Source organism: Juglans regia, chromosome 2, assembly GCF_001411555.2.
Source record: "Juglans regia cultivar Chandler chromosome 2, Walnut 2.0, whole genome shotgun sequence".
Lineage (NCBI taxonomy): Eukaryota > Viridiplantae > Streptophyta > Magnoliopsida > Fagales > Juglandaceae > Juglans > Juglans regia.
Genome location: NC_049902.1, coordinates 641991 through 668254, shown reverse-complemented (window position 1 = coordinate 668254; position 26264 = coordinate 641991). Strand labels below are relative to the sequence as shown.

The following is a 26264-nucleotide window of genomic DNA, read 5'->3' as shown; positions in this document are numbered from 1 at the left end:
ACATCAGATTTGGCTTGTAATGGGAAAAACCAAATGTATTTAGTATAATCATCCACTATGGAAAGATAAAATCGAAAACCCTTAGAGGACAGTACAGGTGCTGGTCCCCAAACATCTAAAAATAAAAGCTGAAAGGGAAATTGAGAACGAGAAAGGGAAGGAGGATGAGGGAGAACATGAGATTTAGCTTGCAAGCAAGCTTGACACTTAAAAGTAGAAGCTGCAGAAGAAACAGGTAAATTGAACTGACGTAAAGTAAAAGAGGTAACACGAGGATTGGGATGTCCTAGATGGAAGTGCCATGTCTGTGTGGAGGTTCTTTGACCAATTAAGGCTTGTGGTTGTAAAACAGGAGAGGATCTGGTGGATTGAAGTCGCTGGTGTTCGGTCTCAGCATCAGAATGCAATACATAAAGTCCATCTTTAACAGGTCCTTGAAAGGAGCGAAAACTTCTTTAAGTGCAATTCTATTTCTTGTATTTTCCTTGTGTACAATGAGTACTCAGTCACTGAGTAGTTATAGACAGTGTGCGTAACAGAAAATTACAAAGATCAAATCTACACTATACACCTCAGCACAATCGGTTTTGCCAATTTCTTCGAGAGTCTTCCTTTCTTTGTTGGTTATTTAAGAGCTGAATCATGCAGGGTTTTTTGGTAATTCATCACTTGCTTCAATAAGCACTAATACTTTTGTCGAAATTGCAATGCAAGTGAAGGCTAGGGGAATTATGGAGGATCTGGAAGCTTTCTTTTTTATTTCTTAGGGCTTCTGGTACAGTAGAAACAAGATGGTGCATGAAAATATATGCTTAGAACCGAGACAAGTGATAAAACATGCTTTGACATTACAAAAGATTCAAAGGGAGCTTAATGTTCTACCAAGCACGAAGACTCGGTCTTATTGCTGCTCCAAATCCACCCCCCCCCCCCAAAAGGTTGTTTGAAACTGAATGTCGATGGAGCTATGCTTGTTTACCATTACAAAAAATGGATTGGAGCTATGCTTGTTTACCATTACAAAAAATGGATTGGAGCTATTCTAAAAAATGATAGAGGAAGTAGTTATAGCTGCCAGTAAAATACAAATATGACCCAAAAGCAATTGAATTGTGGGCTATGTTCAGAGAACTTCAATTATGTGTCAACATGGGAATCACTAATCTAATCCTTGAAAGTCACTCTTTGATGATGGTGAAGGAACTGCAAGATGCAGAGGAGTCCATGTCTCTTCTTGGTAATCTGATACAAGAGACAAAGACCCTGATGAATACTTTCAAAAGTTTCAAAGTCCAACATATAGGTCGGTTGGAAAATAAGGCAGCTCATTGTCTAGCTCGTTATGCTTGGAATGTGGATGGCATTGAGATGTGGTGGGATTTTGTCCTATATTTTATTTCTCATGTTGTATGGATTGATAAACGGCTATAAGGTTTTATTTCAATAATATTAAAATGATATAAAAACAATATTTTCACAATATTTTATATGACAATATTTTAAATAAGAAATATATTTTTAAAAATAAATTATAAAATTAAAATTATTTTACATAAATATCTTTAATTTAAAACATAATTGTATAAAAGATTGTAAAAAAAGTCATTTATGTATCATTACTCCATAGCAAATATCCAAACCTTTTTTTACTTCAATCTCTTAGTTTTAAGAGTTCTTCGTGGCATGAATATTAGAATATTTTATGAGCATAAATGTTTTAGGCATAAAAGTTTTTATAAAAGTAAAATCACAAGCTAACAAGTCTCGATGTGGTACGTCACCAACTCCCTTACTCAGGTGATGACTACTCGACTTCAACTGGCTGCTCTTAAGAAAGGCAGCAGCTCAATTTCTTAATAATATCACAAGGTTAAGTCCTACTCGGACTGTCTTACTACTGTTGGACAACCTTTGAATGATCTTGAGTACACCTACTACCTCTTGGGAGGTCTTGACTCCTCTTATGAGTCTCTTGTTACTTCCATCCTCACCTGTGTGGATCCCATGCTTGTAGATGAGATTTACGGCCATCTCCTTACTCACGAGTTGTGCCTTCAACAACAACAATCGACTGTAGATATGGCGGTTGGCTCCCCCAATATTGCCACTCATGGGGACTCTTCTCGTGGTGGCTTCAACTCTCGTCCACCATAGCATCAGCAACACCATGGACGTGGACGTGGACGTGGTCACGGGCGTGGCCGCCAGTCTCAATCTTGCCCAACCTGCCAAATTTGAGGTCGCTCTGACATACAAAGCAATAAAGAAAAAAGCTGTTGGTTTTGTTTTGGCATCGATTCTATGTGTTATTATTAATTCACCCAACTAATTAACTTTTCCATAATGTTATTCTTTCAGAGGATGATACAAGCATACCTACAGATGTTAAAATGCCTATCTTGACAACTTTTCACTCTCAGTTCTATGATTGCGACTGGCATTTTTCTTTGTTCATCATAAAAATAAAAAAGCCGTAATTTCTTATGGGTGGCCAAAAGCTTAGATTCCTTCCAGTAGGTGGCCGAAGATATAGAAAAATAGGAAAAAAAGCTGTATAAAATAGAGCAAAGAATGCTCATAGCCACGACGACACTCTCTTTCAAAAATTGACCATAGGCGCAGATGGGGTTTCGACGGCACCGAGGTGGAATTTCTTCTAGCGCAGCAGCACAGTTTCGATGGCACAAAGATGATTTGCTAATACCCGTTGCTCAGGTGGTCAACGTCAGCCGATTCCGCAAAAAGGTACCCAACGGCAGGGACCTGTAGCAGAATTGAAGTTCATTCATTATATCTAACATCAGTACTACTACAACAGAAATAAAAATAATAATAATAATCGTTGGCTTGATCTGATCATAGATTAACACCATATATACATGAATGGCATGAATGGCAGTACTTGTATTAACACCATAATATAGCAAACGATTCGATAATGAAGAAAATCGACCCATGAAGCTAGAATATTCCTTCAGGATTCAAATCTGCACGTGAGATCTTCAAAGATTTTCATGGCAGAAGCCGGCAAACCCAGAATGACACTTATGCTTCTACTCCCTTTCCCATGAGATAGAAAAAACGCTACTTCCTTATCGGGCAAATCCCCCGGCCCGAGACAAATTGGCTCCCCCCATCCAAAGTCTAGGTAGTAGACATTTAGCCTAGACCAATCTGTGATCAGCAACGATGCTGCTCGAGAAGGCTTGGCTCTTGTTTCTTCATAGTAGTCTATCTCTGATCTCATGTAGCTGTCTGTGATCATTTCTATTGCCTTCTGAACTCTCCCTACTGTAAATGAGAGTGGGTCCTCCAGAAGTTCACTTGCCTTGCATATTGATTTTGTTAAAACCACCGCATTCCCGAAGTACCCCCTCGGTAATGGTGGCTCAAATCTAGACCGCCCATCAACAGCAACCAGAAGCTTTGTCAGTTGATCCGGCTGCATCCCTAATGCTTGGACTCGAGCTCTCCAGACGATAGCTGAGAGGACTTCAAACGTTGTGCACCTTTTCAGAACACCATCTTCCATGGCATTTTTCTTCAGTTGTTGAAGCTTCTCAAGATCAAAACAAAAGGAACCATATAGCATTTCTTCTTGATAGAGTTTGTCGCTCTCTGATATATCTTCAATCTCAGCAATATTGTCATGTACTTGAGATTCTATCTTAGGTGGGTTTCGGGCTTTGAGCATGCTTCTATCAAGAAATGGAGGGACTTTGAGGGATAAACCTCTTGCAGTTTCAGTCCATGAGTTCATAAATTCCCCGGCACCAATTCCATCAAAGATACAATGGTTCAAGCATATGCCAAGAACAAAACCTCCACATTTGAACTTAGTCACCTAGAACATCAAGTTAACAATACAACTTTCAAACAGGGATGTTTAGAAAAATCACTCGTATAATTTAAGACCATTTCCCTTCAACTAGCTAGCCCGATAAGATTTTGTTAAGCTCGTTCTAGATCTGTTTGACTACATATGTACCAGTGAAAATCGACAAGGGAAATACAAGAGATCATATCAATCAGGTTAATATGATGTTCAATTTCACCTAGAGGGGGAACCTCTTTCAATGAGAAATATACATATATAATATATAAGAGATCAGAAAAAAAAAAACAACCAAAAGATCCCCAAACCTGAGCCAGCATAGGATGTATCTCAAGTATTTCCTTTGCGGCAGGAATATTGTCATAAGCCAGCTTTCCAAGGGTGACCGGATCAGGCTTCGTGATGTCTCCTATCTCCTCTACTGTACCGTCTGCATCGGCCTCAACAAAAACAGCACCCTCACCTGTGCAATCCACCATCAGCCTTCCTTCTGAGTTGACACTTAACCTCCCTGCAAGTGGGTAGTAATGGACAAGAACCTTTGACAGAGCATCCTTAATCACTTTCACTGCGTCCTCATTGCCTTTATCTTCCGATTTAAAACAGTAAACAGTACGAACTACATGGGAAGTCTGGTCAAAGTTTGATAAGAAGTACAGACCCTTCTCTGTTTCTTCTGCAGGAGGAACCATAATGGGTTCTCTTTGCTTTACAAGTGGAGAGGTGTTATTGCTAACATTCTCCATCAGAAAGGGCGTTGTTAATGCAGCCATTTCTTCTCGAAATCGCAGTTTAACTCACTGCATATATTGGTGAAAGGGCGTGAGCAACGTAAGAAAAAGAAGGAATTTTCAAATGATAATGATTTAGGTTGGGTTTTTGATATTAAATTAGGTTGAGTGCAAATGTTGAAATATTGCTTGAGTATTATTTTTTAATATTATTATTATTTTAATATTTTAAAAAAATAAATTATTTATTATATTTTATATTAAAAATTAAAAAAATTATAATAATAAATTGAGATAAGTTAAAAAAATGGATAGCAAGGGAAGTTATAGCCGTAGAGGGAAAAAGAAAATCCAGTACAGATCTCGTTTGAATCGACGTGTCCAAAAAGAAAACGAGACAATGAAAAAGGGTGCCAATTATTAGTGCTAGAATTAATAAATAAATAAAATCTCAGGAAATCAAAAACTTTTTATAATGAAATATTGTTAAATAATAGAGAAGAATAGTTCTATCAGATACCATACATCTTTTATAATTAAATATTGAGATAACTTGAAAAATTATAAATAATAATAAAATTATTAGTTAAAATTAAATAGATGAAATGAGGTGAGATTGTACTTCTGTATCCAAACAGGTCTTTAGTTTTTTTTTTCTTCTACAAATCTATGGTGTATAAATGATGAATAGAATAATTTAATTAATTTAATAAAAATAAAATAAAAATAAATTTTAAAACATTTTTTTTTTTTATAATGAAATATTGTTAAATAATAGAGAAGAATAGTTCTATCAGATACCATACATCTTTTATAATTAAATATTAAGATAACTTGAAAAATTATAAATAATAATAAAATTATTAGTTAAAATTAAATAGATGAAATGAGGTGAGATTGTACTTCTGTATCCAAACAGGTCTTTAGTTTTTTTTTTCTTCTACAAATCTATGGTGTATAAATGATGAATAGAATAATTTAATTAATTTAATAAAAATAAAATAAAAATAAATTTTAAAACATTTTTTTTTTTTTATAGAAGAGTCGGAAGCCACTTGTCCATTAGTGACCCCGTCCCAATTTTATTAAAAAAACCTCACTTATGGCGGAGGAAAACCGTAGTTACAAAACCGAGACTCGAGAATTACAAACATCCCTTATATCTAAACCAAAACCGAAAATCAAAATTACAAAGCCACCTAACACAGCAGACCCATCCTAACCTAACCAAAAAACTTGCTACTTCAAAAACTGCCTATAAATACAAAACACGACAGAAACCCGAACGCCTCCTCCACGAAACATAAATCTGCACGATCGAAAACCAGCAGCAACCCACAACACGCACAGATAAACTCAACTAGTTCTTCCGCCTGATTGAAGGGAGACCCCATTTATCAACTCTAAGCAAACCCCGTAACAAAGGAGAAACCTCCCCCATACTCTGCCATTCCACATCACCATCAGTTGCTCCCCTTCTAGCTAACCAATCCACAGCAGCATTTCCTTCCCTATAAATGTGCATAAACCGTACATCCATAGCAATGAGCTGAAGTTGCAATTCCTCCCAAAAATCTTCCAAATACCAGCTACCGCATCTGTTCTTATCTAACCATGCCAGAATCACTTTAGAATCCATTTCTATATCAACTGCACTGAAATTTATTTTTTTTACAATGTTTGACACCTTCTAACAGCGCTCTTAACTCCGCATAAGTGCTATTACCATACCCGAGATTCTTAGCAAATGCTAACAGCAACCTCCCATGCATATCCCGAATCACAACGCCTGCCCCTGACTCACTTGGATTCCCTCGACTACTACCATCCGTGTTTAGCTTCACACGGCCTTGATCCGGCTTAGACCAAGCTATGTAATTAATTTTTTGTTGCTTGATTGGAACTTTTTGTATATTGAAGCAATTAAGAATGTAAAAGTCAGTTTGAGTAAATTTCTTAGGCTTTGAAAACCCTTGGCAGATAACGCCCATCCACTGTTTGATAGAATGCCACACAACTTGACCAGATTCCATCTTCCCTTCCATACGGGCCTTACATCTCCAATTCCAAAGCCTCCACGAAATAACTATAGGTAAAACACCCAATATGACACCAGCTTGAGAGGTATTTGAAGCCCTCTGAAACCAACTAAGGCAGGTTTCATACCAGTTTCTTCCAATTGGAATAAATTTTAAAACATGTAAAATAAAAATATAATATAATATAAGGCAAAGTCAGGGGCAAACGTTATCACGTTTACATAAGAAATGATTTTTTTTTATTTGTATGCAGGTAGGGAATAATTAATGAGAAAAGATTTTTACAATCGTAAATTATATAACCGTCACGTAATCGTTTTAAAAAAATTGAATAAAATATAAAATTTATATGAAAAAAATTAAATTTTTAATAATAAACTTTACTCTTTTTTAAAACGATTACATGGAATTTACAATTTTAACCTAAAATTACTCTTAATTAATAGCCTGATTTTCTGTCCATTCTCCTCCGCTACTTTCTTTTTTCAACTTATCATCTTGATACACGACCAAAAGTTTAAAAAATTTAAATAATGAATGGGGTTGAAAAGGATAGTGACCTGCCTTGTGCGTCTAAATAAATTAAAAAATGTGATAGGCGTAAGATGGGCCTTATTATTTATTTATTTATTTATTGGTTGTAAAGCCCCCAGCATTTTTTTTTTCCTTTTCCGCAGCAAGTGATGAACTTCATTAATAAAACGATTCTTACTGCATATAATTTGAAATGAAATTTTAACCTTTTTTCTTTTTTTTTTTTTTTTCTAGAAAGAGGACGATACCCCAATCACTATAAGAAAATTACTTATTTGTGGCCATTTAATTCCAGCGAAATGACTATTTACAGCCAAAATGAGTTTGTTTTGGTCACAAATAATCTTTTCGCCGTAATTAAATGGCCACAAAATCTCATTTTTCTTGTAGTGAATTTTATTAATAGCTCTCACTTATAGCGGAGAAAAATCGTGATTACAACTAGAAACTTAGGGTTTACAGATATGCAAGAAAGACCAAAACCCAAGCCTAAAAAATCATAGACATGAAACCAAACTTACAAGATGCCAAAAACAACATAAAGACCATAAAAGAATAAGCCTATATAATATATATATATAAACAACCTGCAAGAAAACACCAATGCAAGCAGATAGCTAGTAAAATAACAATGAAAACAAAAGTAAATAAAATATACATCACTAAGATATCCTCAAATAAGGAAGACCAAGTCTATCCATCCGAAGAAGACCTCGTAGATTACTAGGCAGAGAAACTCTATATTCAGTCCAATCCATATTTAAACCCCCAACTCCCTGTTTCGCAAGAAAATCTGTCACCGCATTACTTTTGCAAAAAACATGACTCACACTATACTCCAAATAATAAGACAAACTTGAATTTCATCCCAATAATCCTCAAGATACCAAATATTACACTTTCTCTTTTTAATCCAATTAACAAGAATTTGAGAATCTATCTCAATCTGAACCCGACGAAAACCCAGTTGACAACACCTCCTGACACTTTCCAACAAACTCCTTAATTCAGCGAAATTATTGGAACTCTGTCCTAAGGAGGTAGAAAAAGCAGCATGCATCTTACCTCTGACATCACAAATGACACCCCCCGCCCTAGCCAGACCAGGATTCCCCAAACTGCTCCCATCAATATTAAGTTTAAACCAGTTCTGTCGGGGCGGGATCCAATTCACCATAGAAACCTTCTTTGCTTTAGGAATCGACATCAAAATATCTAGTCTCTTAAGAATGGTAACATCCTGGCTAGAAAGCCTCAAAACTTTCATATTTAATTGCATAATTCTACGGATCCAATAATTAATAACATGCCAAACAAACTCAACCGTATCAAGCTTACCTTCATACTTGGCTTTGCAACGCCTTTCCCACAACTTCCAAGAGATAATGGAGGGAAGGAGACCAAAACTAGTCCGCACTTGAGACGATTTACAAGCACGGCGAAACCAAAAATTAATTTGCTCCTTCCAAGTTCGAAACTCCCTCATATGTACACTTAACTGAACAGAAGCCATGCGCCAAATCTGTCTAGCAAAATCACCAGTACAAAGAGCATGATTAAGGTCTTCAATCTAACCCAAAGAACAACAATTATATTTAGACACCAAAGAGATCCCCTCCATTTTAATCTTTTGATCCACATTCAAGCAATTATTATAAGCATTCCACATCATAATGGAGATTTTCTTAGGAAAGTTATTGTGCCAAATCCAATGGGCCCAGGGTAAAGGGGTCGCCCGAACCCTAATACAATCCCAGACACTTTTAGTACTAAAAATACCATCATTGTCCTTCCTCCAGATTAACACATCTTGTCCCTCTTTACGCCTCTCTAAGAACTGAAGCAATTCCGTAGCTTTTTGTTGACCTACAAGCCTTTTCAGGAGAGGAACATCACAACCATTATCAAATTACAACTCTTCAACCTTTATCAAAGGCTGCTCAATCACTGTAAATTGGGCATTGAGCGGACCACCCTCCTCCCAATTATCATACCAAAAGGAGAGATTACCCTCTCCCACACGCCACTTAGAGTTATTAAGAATATCAGGAATACTCTTAACAATAAACCTCCAAAAACTACCCTTATTCAGCACTAAAAGAGATAAATGATTGCCCCTAACATACTTGCCTCTGAAAAAATCCGCCCACAATGACTGACCCGAAAACAAACGCCATGCAAGTTTCATGTATGAAATTTTAACTTATAAGTGGATTCTTTCCACTATGAAACTTGTAAATATTGTTGGATTTTAATTAAGGGGATGCTTACGTACAAATTGTTTGAAACTACCCATTGTGTAATAATGTGCGCATCGATTCTGATATCAATATATTTTGACTATCTCTCATCTTTCAAAGCTTTGGAGTAGTATTCTTATATCTCTACAGTTACATCTATTATCCAATTTGCAATTTGTTGGAGCTGTAGTAGGGCTGTAATGACTACTTGAGAATCTCCATCCCTAAACTGTTTTAGATGAGATTCATGTACACCTATAAATGCTGTCATAACTTCACCTTGATTCGGGTTGCTGGTACTCACAAATTTAGTGATCACAAACTCTATAGAACAAAAATGGGCTCTATCAATTGATGATGCAGTACTATCCAATGATCTCATTACTACATCAAATGAAATTGAGAAATGGTCTGGGGAAGGTGGGGACCCACCAATGGGGCTTCTATTCAAAGTTCTCCATTCCCAAGCATTACAATGATCTCTATAGGATTTGATTTGATGACTTTAGAGTAGATAATTTGGTCAATGGTGATATTCAGGGACTCGTGAATGCTTTGATTTCTATAAAATCAGAGATTATCCATTGCTATCACAGTAAACAGTTGGAAGTGGTGAATGTCCTTGACCATAATATTCAGATTATTAGCAAGGTTAAGAATTAATAGAATCCAATTGGTAATATCTTGACCTACTAAGAAAGATATATCTAATGGCCAGGGTGATTGTCTCCACAAGATTTGAGTGTAAGGACAATTAGAAAATGATGTGATATTTACTCTTCTATTTGGTAGATGGGACAAAGTGCCTAATCATCATTTAGAGGAATACAACTTTTTAGAAGGAAACTAGTGGGTAGAATGTTGTTAACTTCCAAAGGAACAGTTTAAGACGATTTTTCATTTTTAATAACAAAAGTTTTTTCCAAGTAGGAGAGGGATGAGCAAAGCTTTGAGCATTATGATGTGTTGAGATTGCTGCATAATTAAGCAGATTTAACTGAAAATTCTCTAGATGAGTGGTGATACCATTTAATACTATCCCTAATATTGTAAAGCCCCCAGCTGATCAGTAGTGGCAGAATTTTTCGAACATGTTTTTCCTTTATTTTTTAATAAAATCATTTTCCCAAGAAATTTAGAATTAACCCTAATTACCCCCAAATATTTTGAATCCAAAATATTAAAAAACCCTTAGTTTCTCCAACAATCAAGAATTATCATGCTTTTTACAAAATAAAAATAAAAATATATATGCATACACTTAGGTTTCTATCAAAACTTATACTCTGACTCCAAGTTTTCCGTCACTCTCTTTTGCTCTATCCTTCTTAGGCATGATTTTTCTTTCTTCTCTTTTTTCCCTTGAATGACATTCTTTTTTTTATGTAAACTAAGGATATTAGGACTTGTTTGGGGAGTGAAACGAAATGAGAATTTTGTGAATAGTAGTAAGATAATTTATAAATATTAATGAGATAATTTGAGTTGAGTATTTTTTGAATTTTGAGAAAGGAGAGAAAAAAATTGAATTAAAAATATTATAAAGTAAAATATTGTTAAAATATTATTTATAATATTATTTTTATTTAGAGATTTGAAAAAGTTGAATTATTTTTTATTTTTTGTTTGAAAGTTTGGAAAAGTTGTAATGATTAGTTTGAAAATATTTATATTTGCATTATGTTTAGGAATTAAATGCGATGAAAAGTTTGGGATGAAATCTATTTTCTTAGAGAGAGATAAATCGTATCTCTAATTCTGGATCTTTTTTCGTTAGTATAAATGTGCTCAACATATTTCTAACTTTTCATAAAAAAATATTAATAAAAAATATTCCTAACTTGATATATTTATATAGAGTAATTCTACATACAACCGTGAAGTGCGTAATCGCCGCGTAATCGCTTTGAAAAAGAGTGGGGTCCACTATTAAAAAATTAATTTTTTTCATGTGGGTCCTATATTTTATTTATTTTTTTCAAAGCGATTACACGGCGGTTACGCACTTCACGGTTGTAAGTATCTTTTCTCATTTATATATATATTGAAAACATCATTTTTTGTATGTTGAGTTATGTTTATAATATTTTTTTTTTTGTATTAAACACAACAAAATATAAATTATGAGAAAATATATAAAAAAAAAAATAGTTAACTATTACAATATTCCTAACAGTACTATATATATGTATAATATAATATAATACATTAATATAAATTATATAGCATACATTTAATATTAATCTAGTAGTACACATAGTGGATTACTATATATATATATATAGTGTAAATTAGTAATAGTACATGACTCATATTTAGCAGTTGCTACCCCCAAGATATGTATTAATACATAAACTAACTAGTATTTAATAGAGAATATACACATGCATGTGTCATACTATACATATATAATGACATAATTATTAACATTTCTACTAGTATAGTATTGAATATAAGTTATAGACTTCAATATAGTGGTTCTTTTCATTTTCACTTAGCTACGCTCTGCATATCTTGGAAACTTTTTTTTTTTGTTTTTAATTTTTGTGAGTTTTTGCGCCAAGGGTTAGCCCATGGTGCCCAGCCCCAACATCCTTAAAGGGGGCTACTGCAGGATGCAGATGTGCTACCCAGTCGATGTGGATGGTGAACCTGGTTTCATCTTCATAGAACCAGAAATGTCGAAGGCAGCTGAAGATTTTCGTTTTGCACTTATTTTGAAGTTCATACGCACCAAGCCAACCATTGATGATATTTGCAGAGACGTCTTCAAGTCATTTGGTCTACTGGATGTTCCTATTATTAGTGTTATGGATGATCATCATGTTTTGGTTAAAATGCAATCTGAGAGGGATTTCGTACATAGATGGGCTCGTGAAGGACGATTGATTTTTGGATGCATCTTTAGGTTGTTCCAATGGACCAAGGAGTTTGATTTACGTAAGGAATCCACGTTGGCCCTGCAGTGGATTTTTTTACCAAGTCTTTTCTGGGAACGTATAACGCAACTCTTCATAGAACCCGGGCTTCGGGTGCACATATGTGCATGGAGATTGATCTCATAGATGAGCCGGTGCAGGGTTTCCCTAATATGGTGGCCGACAAAAAATTTTGGCAAGAGGCAAGGTATGAAAGACAGGGTTTTTATTGTGTGAAATGCTATAGGCAAGGCCATACGCCAGTTGTTTGCAGGGTAGGGGAAAGTTTTTCGAAAAAAGGCAAGGATGAGGTCAAGGGAGGGCCAAGAAAGTCTGGAAAGAAAGATAAAAGCCTAATAATGTTCAAGGTGATCATGCACAATCTAGCGGGTTGAAAGAACAACAGAATCTTCAGGTTGCACATGTTGTGACTAGAGACAATGCTGTGGAGTTGGTGCCAATTGATGATGTGTGTGTTGTTTGTGGTGAGCAGGAGGGTGTGACTTTGTTGATAGTAGAAGAGCCAGACTGTGAGGAAAATATTGAAGAGTTGTCTTCAGTCCAAAAAGGGTGCATCAGTGCATAGGGAGAGGATTCGTTACAGGGGCTACGGGGTGTTCAGGTGGACCCCACAAAAGATCTTATTGTCGAGGAACTGCATCTGTCTCCTGGTGGTAACTATGACATTACAACAGTGGTGATGAAAGTGCTCAAAATGGAAAGTCGTGCTGTGTTTCAATCTTGCCATGTGGTTGAGCCTAGTGCTTTTGCTTCTTATGGCTCAGATGCAAAGGATGATGAACATGTTACAGGGTTGGCTAAGCAAAAGGGGTATGAATCTGTTACTTTGCAAGGTTATGTCAGTAATTCAAAATTAAGAAATTTGCCAGTGAGCCACTCACAGCGGGTGTCTACCCGCATTGTGAAATTAAATTTATGATGGAATCCATCATTGCGTTGAATATCAGGGGGTTGGGTAGTTCTAGACGTACTTTACGACATTTGATTCGGAATTATAATGGTTCCATTGTTGCACTTTTTGAACCTTTTGCGAGACAAGATAAATTGCAGCAACTTACTCGTTGTTTGGGTTTTGATGGGTATTACTGTAATGAGGATTTGGGGGGAAAAGCTTGGATTTTATGGAAACAAACATATGAGTTTGAAGTGGTCTGTGTTTCTAATCAGATGGTGACGGGATGATTTGTGTTGGAGGCCAAAAAGACGTTGGTGACTTTTGTTTACACTAAATGTACTCAGGCCAAGCGTCGAGATTTATGGGAGAAATTGGTAGGTATTCATCTAGTGGATCATCCATGGCTTCTCCTGGGAGATTTTAATATCATGAGGGAGGATAGGGAAAGGGTTGGAGGGTGTCCTCGAGCTGGTCAAGCGATGGATGATTTTAATATGTGTATAGATGCATGTGGCCTTGTTGAATTGAATTATCAAGGTAATCACTTGTCATGGTGTAATGGTCAAGAGGGCATTGCCAGGAAATGGGCTCTGTTGGATAGGGCTCTCATTAACATGGCTTTCTCGGCAAGTTTCTCATTTGCAAAGTTGGAATATCTTAAGTGCAAGACCTCAGATCATAGCCCTTTGGTGGTGAATTTATCTCAACTTGCTCCCATTTATGGTCCCTCTCCTTTCAGGTTCCAAAAGATGTGGTGTATGCATGACTCTTTTCAAAGTTTTGTTAAGGAGGTTTGGGAAAGACCTGTGTATGGCTTGGGTTTAATTAAGTTGGCAACAAAATTGAAGCGTACTAAGATTGTACTCAGAGCCTGGAACAAATTTGTGTTTGGATGGGTTGATCAGAATATCAAAGAGTTGGAAGATAGGCTTGAACTCTTGGAGTCTCATCTTCAAGCGGAATATTCTGAAGATATTGAAATTGATTATCTTGTTACTAAGTTGGAGCTTGATGTTTGGGAAAAGAGAGAAGAGACGAGACTTGCACAAATAGCCAAGAAAAAGTGTTTAAAGGAGGGGGGGATAAGAACTCAAAATTTTGTCATGCAATAGTTAATCAGAGAAGGAATAGCTCGGTTATTACTCAAATGCAACTGAGGATGTGACTTTATTGAATTCACCAAAGTTGACCCACTCGGGAGCTGTGGATTTCTTTTCGAATTTCCTAACTGAAGAGCCGGAGATTGAGCAAGTAGACTGACAACTCAAGTGTGGAGGTGTCGATGGATGAGAATTCTGAGTTTTGTTGATCGCCAACGGAAGAGGAAGTAAAGGCAGCGATGTTCTCTATTCCGCAACAAAGTAGTATAGGATCAGATGGTTTTTGTTTGTCTTTTTATATTTCCTATTGGATTATTTTTAAAAGACGATGTTGTGGAGGCAACAAGGGAGTTTTTTGGTGGAGCCGAATTACCAATTTTTTATGCTTCATCTTATATTGTTCTTATTCCTAAGGTTTCGAATCCAAAAACTTTTGAGAAATTTCAGCCTATCATAGGAACCCCGCTTACCTGGACTTCTTAACTTTTCGAAAATTCCCTTAAAATGCCAAACAAATATTAATCGTCACCTATAAAAATCATGTAATTCCCGTAAATTTTTAATCAATCAGGTATTTCGATATTAAAACCTAAAGTGCTAAAGGAACCTATTTTAAATTCTCAAAACCTAAAATTCTCATAATTCCTAAAATACCATCAATTTCTAAAACCATCAATATCCACTTAATCGAATTCGTACCAAATAAGAGATTTAATTGAACAAGTGTTAAGACAATTACGGAACTCAATAAAAAGTAATATTTAAAATATCTAAAGTACCAACAACGTATTATAAATTAATAGAATACTTAGACTACTTTAAAAATCTTATAAAATACGCAATGAAAAGCTCCTCTCTTAAAAAATAGGTTTACTTCCTTTAGTTAACAATATTATTAAAATATTATCTCCACAAAAATAATATTTTATGAAACTTAAGATACAACCCATTTAAAGTACATAACCCAAAAAGACCTATAATCCGAAAACAAATATCTGAAAAGTACACTAAGGTAGATTGGTAATAGTACTCAGCTATTAGGTTAACATTTTATATATATAATATATATTATGCACGTATAAAATTTGTAAGAACAAGACCGAACGAATAAACACACGGAATAACACAAGTATGCGGTGGCAGGAGCTTACCCAAGGGAAATCGAGACACGCGTGGAGGGGTAAGGCACGACGGGGCTGGCTGGAGGGGCTGTGGTAGCGCGGCAGAGAGCAAGAGTGTGGCGGAGCTTCTGTCGAACTGCGCTGAGCATGAGAGAAAGAGAGGGAGAGGTGAGCGAGAGAGGGCGGAGAGAAAGGAGGGAGTAACCGAGGAAGGTACTCATCGTGAGGTGGTGCTACGGGTTGAGGTGGCTAGAGGGTGTTCAACGCCCTTTTCCATGCAGGTGGCGATGGCTTGGAGTGGCTGGTGCGGTGCGGTGCAGTGTAGTGGTTCAGTGGGTGGACCTCTATTTCGGGTGGCTAAAAACAGGGGAATAAACGGCTGGGTTTTCCGTGAGAGGGGTGGCTCGCGATAGAGTTAACCGTGGTGGTTTTCGTGAGGTGGGGTCACAACGTGGTGGGGCTCTCGATGGAGGGTATTGCAGCGGTTTATGGTGGCTGAATGCTGCTCTGTTTTTGGATACAAAAACAGAGGAAATCGAAGCTTGCAGTAGAGGCTACGGGACGTTAGGCGACATCTTCGTGTGGCTGGGAAGTGGGCACGGTGGTGAGGTCTGGACAGTTGGTTACGCGCGGTGGACAACACAGGTTGCATCCGCTGATGGTGAAGTTGCACTGGAGTTGGTTTTTAAGGAAGCAATGCACGGAAAAAGATGCCAAGTTGTGTCTCGGCTGTCTCGTTTGCGGCAATGGAGTGGTGGCTGAAGATAGTAGTAGTGGCTGGAACTTGGTGGAGTGTTTGACGGAGGCTGAGCCGTAGTGTAAGCATGCTGCGAACACGTGCGTGGTGGAGGCGTTGGGCTGATTTTCGAACGGTGGGAAGAAACTGAGGGTGTTGTGGCTTGGTGTTTTGCAGAAAGTATATATATATATATATATATATATATATAAAGGTGATTGAACATAAAAAGAAACCTTAGAGCCGTAGAAGACGTATGTGCAGACGGAAAAAGAGTCTTGCGTGTGCATGGAAGTGGATAAAAATACACTAGAGACGTGTGTGATCATGCATTCCATGGGCGACAGGAAACTTAGGTGTAAAAAAAATAATAATAACGTGTGAAGAAAATATAAATATAAATATGAATAAATAAAATGAGCTTGACTGGGTCCGGGTGTTACATTGTCGAGTACAAAGTCTCTGGATCATGTTCTTGTGACTGGCAAGGTGGCACAACAGGTGTGGAGAATGGTAGCTTTGGCCCCGGGTGTCTCGTGTATGCATGCTAGGTCATGGTGGCATAGAGTGACAACATGGTTGATGTGTGCTAAGAAATCCACAAAGAAGGGGTTGCTTATTGGTTTGCTACCAAGTTTTCTAACTTGGTGTCTCTGGAGAATAAGATGCAAAACTCGGATGGAAGGGATTCAGGAGACTGCGGTTGGAGTTTGGAGAGTTATCTGAACCTGGCTTGGTGCAATAGTCAATGACATTGAAGAAAAAAATTCTCTGGCCCCTATTGACGAACAGATTCTAAGTGCTATGGATATTTGTGTTCACCGTCATCCTGTCAAGCAGGTTCGATTATTTGCATGGACGAAGCCACCTGCTGGTTGGTGGAAACTCAATGTTGACGGCAGATGTAAGGGGAACCTGGGTAATTGTGGTGGTGGAGTGGTGCGTGACCATAGAGGTTTACTCCTTGGCTCATTTTCAGAGCAGTTTGGTGCCGACACCAATACTGAGGCAGAGCTGCGTGCTTTATTATAGGGGTGAAGCTTTGAAAGAGAATGGGTGGTCGAAAAGTTATTTTGGAATGTGATTCAAATGTGATAGAGGACTGGCTCAGTGCTTGGTGTTGTAATTTATGGTACTTATGGGATTTTTGGGATGACCTTATTCAAGAGCTTGAAGGTTTGACCTATCAAGTAGTTCATCAATTTCAGGAAGGCAACCAGGCAGCGGACTTTATTGCGAGACGAGGTGAAGTTGGCTATGTTTGTAATTATTGAATGGATGATACTTTACCAAGATTATTGGGAGGCCTCGTCAGATTGGATAAGTTGGGGCTTCCTACAATTCGAGCTAAGTAGTTGTTTTGTTGGTTATTTATATGTTTATTGATTTGCTGCTATGATTTTTATTTCGCTGTTTATGTGGTATTTGTTTAGTTTTGTTTCCACGGTGTATTTGTTTAGTTCAATGTATGGGTGGATTTATTATAGATTTTTTTTTTTTATGCTTGAGATGCTTTTTTTTTTTTTTTTCTGATTATTTGTAAATCCCAAGTGTTTTGCTTGTTACTACAGTATTTCTCAGCCATACGTGAGGACAATCAATAAAATTAGGGTACCGTCTTCTTCTCTAAAAAAAAACTTATAGACTTCAATATAAGTATATGCTATATCTATATATATATATATATATGTATGATTACTATATAAAATAATTATATAGTTAATATATATTTTATAACATATAGTTAACGATTTCAGAGTTGGAGGCAGAGTCCATTAGAAAATTCATCCACTTTGACTCCGACTTCAATCACATTTAATATGGAAAATCATATTTTTATTTCTTGCAAAAATGATTATATCATGTCAAAATGAGTTTGTTCACAAAGAGTCATTCTCATCGCAGATAATTCATCATAAATGTTCATTTTTCTTGTAGTCTACGTGGATCAGATTTTTTGTACACCCTTAACTTTTCTAAAAAAAATTAGCAATTTCAAATAGAAATAGATAATATATATATATATATATTTATATATATGGTTCTTATTTTTGATCAATACTTTTTAAAGGGAGCAACAAACTTTTTTATTCAACTAAATAAGAAACCGTAAAACATGAAATCTGATTCAGAAGTTCACAGACATATTTCTAAAGAATTATTGAATTTGAGCTTAGAACTCCATACATAAAGAACTTCATTTAAATCATAAACAACTAGGGGATATAAATTTGCAATTCTAGAGTGCCAATAAATAGGGTCAGTCATGCAGGGCTACTATTTGAACCAAAATGGAATATATATGGTTTCCTCCAGAACCAGCGATTGTTTGGAGTGCACTTAGGCCTGTATAATTAGCCCCCTTTCTGGCAATGAATAACACACGCTATAACAAGTGCTTCAATACAGAAAATTCAGGAAGGTCCCGTCCCCTCAAACATGCATGAGTCGTTCAAAGATTTTCATAGCAGAAGCAGGCAAACCCAGAAGAACATTTACGCTTTTTCTCTCTTTCCCATGAGAGAGGAAAAGAATTACTTCCTTCTCAGGCAAAGCCACCGGCCCAGAAAAAATGGGTTCTCCCCATCCAAAGTTTGTAGTGTGGAAAGATAGCCTAGACCAAGTTGTGACCAGCAGGGTTGCTGCAAGAGAAGGCCTAGCTCTTGTTGTTTCAAAATAATCTATGGCTGATCTCATATAACTGTCTGTAATCATTTTCACTGCAGTTTGAACCAGCCCAACTGTGAATGACAGCGGGTGTTCCAGTTGTTCACCTGCCCTACATATTGAATTAGTTAACACAATCCCATTGCCAGAGTACCCCTTTGGTAATGGAGGCTCAAATCTAGACCGCCCATCAACAGCAAAGAGAAGCTTTGTCTTTTGATCTGGTTGCATTCTTAACGCCTGAGTTCGAGCCCTCCAGACGAAAGCTGTAAGGGCTTCAAATGTTGTGCACTTGTCTAGAACCCCATCTTCCATGGCTTTTTCCTTGAGTTGTTTAAGCTGTTCGGGGTCAAAACAGAAGGAACTATAAAGCATTTCTTCTTTGTAAACTTTGCTGGTCTCTGATATATCTTCAATCTCAGCAAATTCATGGTGCTGAGACTCTATCTTTGGTGGGTTTCGGGATTTGAGGATGCTTCTATCAAGAAACGGCGGGATGTTTAGGGACAAGCCTCTTGCAGTTTCACCCCATGAGTTCACGAATTCCATGGCACTAATTCCATCAAACATACAATGGTTCATGCATAGCCCAAGAACAAAACCTCCACATTTGAACTTAGTCACCTGGTAGATTATATTAGGAATACAACACTCAGAAAAGGGATTCTTGTTTCGAAATTAAAAAGAGGAAAACAGAGTTCAAAAATAAGAAACAAAGCCGACAGTTCTGTCATATTCCCATTTTCTTATCATGCAATAAAAAACTTCCTGTTACATTAAGTAATAACTAGTATTGAGATTGTTTGAATTAAAATGTTTTATTGGATATTAGAAAATGAGAGAGAAAAAATTTAATAAAAATGTTATAAAATTAAAATATTGTTAGAATATAATTTTTTAATATAATTTTTGTTTTAAAATTTAAAAAAGTAGCATCATTTTTTATGTTTTGTTTAGAAGTTTGAAAAAAATGTAATGATTAAATGAAAAAGTTGAAGATTTAAAATTAAAAAGTGTTTGTATTTAAGTTATGTTTGGAAAGAAAATTATGAGAAATTTTGGAAATATATGAGATGAGATGATGTAAGATTACTTTCACAAACATTAAGTCCTTAGGCGTAATTTGTTATCATAGACCATCTCATCTCATCTTATCTAATCATTACAATTTTATCAAAATATTGAACAAAATACAAAACATAATTCAACTTTTTTAAATTTTAAAATAAAAATATTATTAAAAAATAATATTCTAATAATATTTTATTTAACTTCAACTTTCGTTTCATTCTATTTTATCTCATTTATATAACCAAACAAAGTATTGATTCACCATAAGTGATGGCATCTTTAATAAACTTGGGTCGTGGCTACATTACGAGTGGTTACCGGCTATTTTCGTAAATAAATAAAAAAATCCTTTGCCGCAATGGATTCATTAAATTTTGCAGTGGAACTAGAATCTAAGTTATGGCTCGAACACATCTTGAAGAAGTGCCTATGGTATCCCGTCGTCCAGGGCCCTGTTCAATTTCCGACGGGTAGAATGTTATTATACTCACAACTAAATAGAGAAGTTACCTCTGATTGCCTTCTCTGCTCTGTTTGGTATTTACTATAATTGTAAATCTTAATTCTAATCTATATTAAAATTTATTTCTATATTAAAAGCTATATGAAAAGTTGTTCGAAAGTAATTTTTTTTATTACTAATTCTAAAGAAGACGGAATATTATAGATGAAAAAGGAGGTAATGTTCTTAATTGATCTTTAAAATTTCATGATAATTTTAAATTATTAAAAACATATGCATGATCATGTAAAATTACTGCTTCGAAAATAAAAGAAGATGCTCAAACCTGAGCCACAAGTGGAGGTATTTCAAGTATGTTCTTTGCACCAGGAATGTCATAAACCAGCTTTCCAAGAGTGATTGGGTCGGGCTTTGTATTGTCTCCAATCTCCTCTATTCTACAGTCTGCTTCGGCTTCAACAAAAACAGCACCCTCCCCCGTGCAATCCACTATCAGCTTTCCTTCTGAGCTGATTGTTAACCGCCCCGCAAGTGGGTAGTAGTGAACAAGAACCTTTGACAAGGCTTCCTTTATTACTTTCGCAGCTTCCTCGTTGCCCTTAGCATCTGATTTGAAGCAGTAGATAGTACGTACTGTAACTGCAATGTTCTGGTCTAGGTTTGAGAGGAAGTACAGATGCTTCTCTGTTTCCTCTGCAGGTGTAACCAGAGTTGGTTCTTCTTGCTTTACACGAAGTTGAAAGGAGCTATTACCAGCATTCTCCATCGGAAGACAGGCTTTTAGACCCTAAATCCGACCAACACAATCAACAAACCAAAAAATAGAGAGGTTATAATCTGATAACATAAAACAAAATTGCTAGTGAGCTCCAGAAAATGATATCTCTTGTCCCCATTAGAACGGGGTGGATCGACATGAGCAGATTACTATTCAAAGAGCTTGTGTTTCACGTTGACATGAACATGGCAAACAATGAGTTAAAGCTAATACAGAAAGGGAATTGCAAAAATGCTCTTGACATGTACCTGTAAAGAGGATTATTTGATGAGAGAAGAATGGGTTTGCAATGAACTGGGATTTGTCTATTGGAGTGTGGTTAGAAGAGTTATATAGAAAGATGTGGGCCAAAAACTTGACAAAATAATAGTTTCGGTTAACAAAATACAACAACATGGAAGAGATCAGAAGGGTGCCGATGACCAAATGGAGAAGTTTGATATACGCAAGCATGAATGAATGGAGAAGCCATTTAAGAGAGAGAGAGAGATTACACAGATTGTGGTAATTAGGTCATACGCGTTGCGGTAGGCAACTTGCCAGTGAACCAAAACATGACCAGCCAGGGAGTATGGCGTAAGAGAGTGGTGAGAGTGGAGTTGGTTGGTGGAGTTGGCGTCCAAAACATGGTTACTTAGCCAACTTTCCTTTTTATTGTTTATCTTTTGAATATGGTACCAATCAGTAGCAGGACATCAATTAAACTTAACTTGATTATATTAAGATATATATCTCAGATCTGCTGCGGGGCCACGAAGTTGACAAAAGAAAAGATTATCTTGCATTAGCAGGTAAATAACGGCTTACGTGGAAGATTCAACAAAGTATATATTAATCAAGAATTAATTGACACCATTCAAAAAGGTAACGGACCGGGATACTTTTCTATACCAGCTAGCTAAGGGAAAAACGTAGGGCTGGTGGCACTGATGATCATCTCTGCATTGGCATGACAGAGAGATAGCCAGAGCATGTGTCTCCAAATATTAAATGCTTTTATTCTTGTGTTTTCTTTCTCAAGTTCCGAGACTAGAGATCATTACAGCCGTCCATCCATAGTGGTTGGATATTATTGAGTTGTGTGAGAAAAGGAGATCAAAGAGTTTTAAATGCGAAAATATATCCAGTTTGCTGAAACATATCATTCAGTACTTGTGGGAGCAACATGAAGATTTTTTTATTTTTATTTTTTTTTAAGGCAAGTTTAGTATTTTATAGATAAATTAAAAGATTACAGGATACAAGTTTTAGTGGGGTGAAAATTTCCTACCGTCATTCCAAAACCAATAAATATATCACATAAAAAAAAAAAAGAAAAAAAATTTGGAGCCAAGTATTGGGCTCCCACCCATGTCCTAAGGAACATCGCATGAAGTGGTTTTTGTATATTTGATAAAACAGACTATACCACTATGACTAAAAGCTGGAGTAAAGAGGGTGTGCTGCATCTTGTTGGTTTGGACTGACTGGAAGAGACTGTCCCATACACTTTCACTAGAGCCTCAATGCAGGAAATCAGGAATATAGGATAGCAATCCGAAACAAAGTCGAGTCGCCAGCAATTGACCAACACTGGTTGTGGCAGCGTGTGGCACACACCGCCGTTAGAGTGGAATGGAAGGTCAGATTTGGAGGGTCCAAAGCCTCTGATGTCGGAGGAGCCGTGCATGTCAACAGAAGCAACGCCAGGACGCGGTGGTGTGTGGATGAAGCGCACGGCATAAGTTGCATGCTCGTCAAACTCGCTGAACAAAAGAGCAAAAACCTTTCGCAAACTGGAAGATCAACGACTGGAGATGCAGAAAAGGCGACGCGTGTTGGTCGGAGAACACCGGAAAGCAATAGTTCGGCTTGTTGCAACGTTGTGAAGAAAAACTTAAGACAAAAACCAGAAAAAATAGACAAAGCAGGAAAAGAAATTAGCCTACTAAGGCTAGCTAGTGGAGAAGGTGGGTGGAGCCGAAGCTCCAACCCCCCTCCTCCCAGTGAACGAGTTGGAATCCTAGCGACGGTAGAGAGGGTTTTTTCATATGGGTAGAGAGAAAGTTCACCCCCGTATGTATAACCTTATGTAAAAAAAAAAAAGTGAATATTTGTTTTCAACAACATGAAGATTGATGATTTCAATGGATTTATCTAGCTAATTTTAGCGTAATCATGTTCAATCTAAATAATACGAGTCTTATAGAAAGGGCGGCCATAACTAAGTATACGGTGGAATTGGATGAAGCAATTAATCTTTCATGCACTTGATGATTAGGATAAATATGATGATCAACTCCAGGCACTGAATATATCATGATGACAATAGGGAACACGCGCATATATTCCTAATAAAAATTACAAATGCACAAGCATGATCTCATTTATAGATTTTTTCTTTTTACGAGAATAATAACTTTCATTAATAAAAGGAGATTACAGACATTTATCAAGCCAAACGACTTGAGAAATAAAGTCTGTAATACCATCTCACCACATATTAATATCATCCACATTTTTCGCATAGCGAGCTAATCTATGGGGTGCCATATTTCCTTCTCTATGAACATAGACAAAATTACATTTAACAAAACATGAAGAAAGTAACTTAATCTCCCTGTATAACAGTCCTAACAGCGATCCCTCCATAGTATTTTGCTGCAATGCCTCCACTATTAATGAGCAAATCAGATTCAACTTGGAGCTTTGATATTCCCATGCTAACACACAATTGAAGTCCTCGAAAGATCGCAGTTAATTCAATAGCTTGAGGTTCCTCAACCTCATTCTCAAGTTTGCTAGCAACCATAAGCACATTACCTTGTTCATCGTTCAAAATACTAGATTTGCGTAACTCACCAAAAATAGTCCCATCAACATTAAGCTTTAACAAACCTGCTGGATGAGGTTTCCAACGAAAATGCTGCTTCAACTGAACCCTTGACTTCAATCTAACCTCTTTGTAATTTCTTATCAAACTCAAAGCACTTTCAGCAACATTCCTTGGACTTAATAAAACCTGATCATGCACCATTTTATTACGTCTATACCAGAAACTCCAAGCCAAACTAAAGAAAAGAGGTAACTTTTCACTTTGTAACCCTTCACAGAAATTCAAGGCTACCTCACAGATTTTCATATTAGCATCAATAAACAGTTCTGGTGTTAACTCTCTCCACATACTCTGTATATTAGCACAACTTATCAAGGCATGATTAAGATCTTCACACTGGAGACCGCAAAACAACACTCACTATCTGTTAACACATGTTTCTTCATCAAATTTTCTTTTCTAGGAAGCCCTTCTTTACAAACACCCCAAGCAAATATTTTAATTTTACTTGGTACTGGCATCTTCCAAATTTGCTTCCATAAGACCTTATTAGAGCTAGTTGTTGATGTTTTTAAAACCTGTGATCTAAACCTTGCCTTAATGAACCTGTAACAGTTTTTCACACTAAAAATTCAACTTCTCTCATGTGCCCATATTCTTCTATCAGTATTAAGTCCTGGACAAATGACAATCTTGAGTATATCAGCCACCACACCTAGATTGAAGAGAGATCTAAGTTTGTTGAAATTCTAACTTCTTGTGTCAACATCCATAAGAGCAGCCACTACATCTTCCTTCGCATTATTTGATCCCACAAGTCCTTCAGAAAATAAATCCACATATCCATGTATCCGCTGGTCAGACCAAATTTTAGCAGTTCTTCCATCACCAATTCTCCATCTACAACTTGCAAGTATCCATTTCTTAGCTTCTCATATGCCTCTCCAAGTGTAAGAAAGACAATTACCTAAAGCAGCTCGCTCAAAACTTGAATTGGGAAAATACCTTGCCTTAATTAATCTGAAAATTAGAGAACTTTCATCCTGCATCAATCTCCAATCTTGTTTAGCCAAAAGAGCTAAATTAAAAATCTTGAGATCTTTAACCCCCATCCCCCCACAAGATTTTGTCTCACACATTCAAGCCCAACTCACCCAATGAATCTTTCTTTCCTCTCCCTTTTGTCCCCACCAAAATTTCGACATTAAACCCTCCAAATCAGAGCACAAAGAATAAGGTAATAAAAAACAACTCATGGAATAATTTGGGATAGAAACTGCCACTACTTTTAAGAGCACTTCATTTTCCCCTTGTGAGTAATTTTTCTTTCCAACATTGAAGGTTTTGCCAAACTTTTTATTTAATAGAATGTAAAACTCGATGCCTTGACCTACTCACACAATAGGAGGAAGTCTTAAGTATCTTTCATACTGCTGAATCTCACTATTCCCCCATAGCTATTTTATTTCATCTCTAACTTCCCTTCTAACATTGCTACTAAATACCATATTTGTCTTCTCCTTGTTGATCATCTAACCTTATACTGATTCATATCTATTCAAAACAGCCTGCACTCTTCTATTCACCCCCACCCCAGCCTTACAAAAGATAACACTATCATCTGCAAAAAGCAAATGATGAATGTTTGGAGTACCCCTACAAATTTTCAGACCAGAAATCTCCCCCTTTAACCCTACTTCCTTTAATAAGGTAATCAAACCTTTAGTATAAATCAGAAATAGATAAGGGGACAAAGGGTCCATTTGTCTCCTCTAGTTGGAAAAACAGACCATTTTGGATCACCATTAATTAACATTGAAAATGAAATTGAACTAACACAATACATAATCAAGCTAATGAAATTCTGGTTGAAACCCATAACCTCCATTACTGATCTAATAAAACTCCATTCAACTCTGTCATATGTCTTGCTCATATCTAATTTTAAAGACATACACCCCTTTTTGCTTTTCTTCTTTCTTTTAAGATAATGCACTAATTCATAAGCAATTAGTACATTGTCTATGATACCAGGAACAAAAGCACTTTGACTCTCCCCAATAACACTAGACAGAACAGCTTTCAATCTATTTGATATCACCCTAAGAATCAATTTATAAGCCACATTACAGAGACTAATGAGCCTATAATCACTAACTTTTGCAGGAGACTTATTTTTTAGAATAAGAGTTATGTATGTATAATTTAAAGAGGCTAGAAAATAACTTGAGTTCAAGGCATCCAGAACTACTGAGGTCACTGACTCTCCCACCACATGCCAATATTTCTGAAAAAATACT

General features: G+C 36.5%; 2 protein-coding genes across 2 annotated transcripts; both read right to left on the bottom strand.

Moving 5' to 3' along the window:
- Positions 1-2554: 2554 nt before the first annotated feature.
- On the bottom strand, positions 2555-4671 carry LOC108997782 (omega-hydroxypalmitate O-feruloyl transferase-like). The gene is made up of 2 exons (XM_018974182.2): positions 4144-4671; positions 2555-3844 (listed from the first exon to the last, which is right to left on the bottom strand). Exons 1-2 carry the CDS (start codon positions 4606-4608, stop codon positions 2975-2977), a joined length of 1335 nt encoding a protein of 444 aa, XP_018829727.1. The 5' UTR covers positions 4609-4671; the 3' UTR covers positions 2555-2974.
- A 13561-nt stretch (positions 4672-18232) lies between these two features.
- On the bottom strand, positions 18233-21623 carry LOC108997860 (omega-hydroxypalmitate O-feruloyl transferase-like). The gene is made up of 3 exons (XM_018974277.2): positions 21398-21623; positions 20697-21158; positions 18233-19461 (listed from the first exon to the last, which is right to left on the bottom strand). Exons 2-3 carry the CDS (start codon positions 21135-21137, stop codon positions 18604-18606), a joined length of 1299 nt encoding a protein of 432 aa, XP_018829822.1. The 5' UTR covers positions 21138-21158; positions 21398-21623; the 3' UTR covers positions 18233-18603.
- Between the last annotated feature and the right edge of the window lie 4641 nt (positions 21624-26264).

Excerpts from the sequence above, each read along its gene's own strand:
- LOC108997782 (XM_018974182.2), bottom strand. The coding sequence starts at position 4,608 with ATGGCTGCATTAACAACGCCCTTTCTGATGGAGAATGTTAGCAATAAC. Across the intron at positions 3,845-4,143 it reads TACATCCTATGCTGGCTCAG|GTGACTAAGTTCAAATGTGG; the intron begins GTTTGGGGATCT and ends TTGATGTTCTAG.
- LOC108997860 (XM_018974277.2), bottom strand. The coding sequence starts at position 21,137 with ATGGAGAATGCTGGTAATAGCTCCTTTCAACTTCGTGTAAAGCAAGAA. Across the intron at positions 19,462-20,696 it reads TACCTCCACTTGTGGCTCAG|GTGACTAAGTTCAAATGTGG; the intron begins GTTTGAGCATCT and ends ATAATCTACCAG.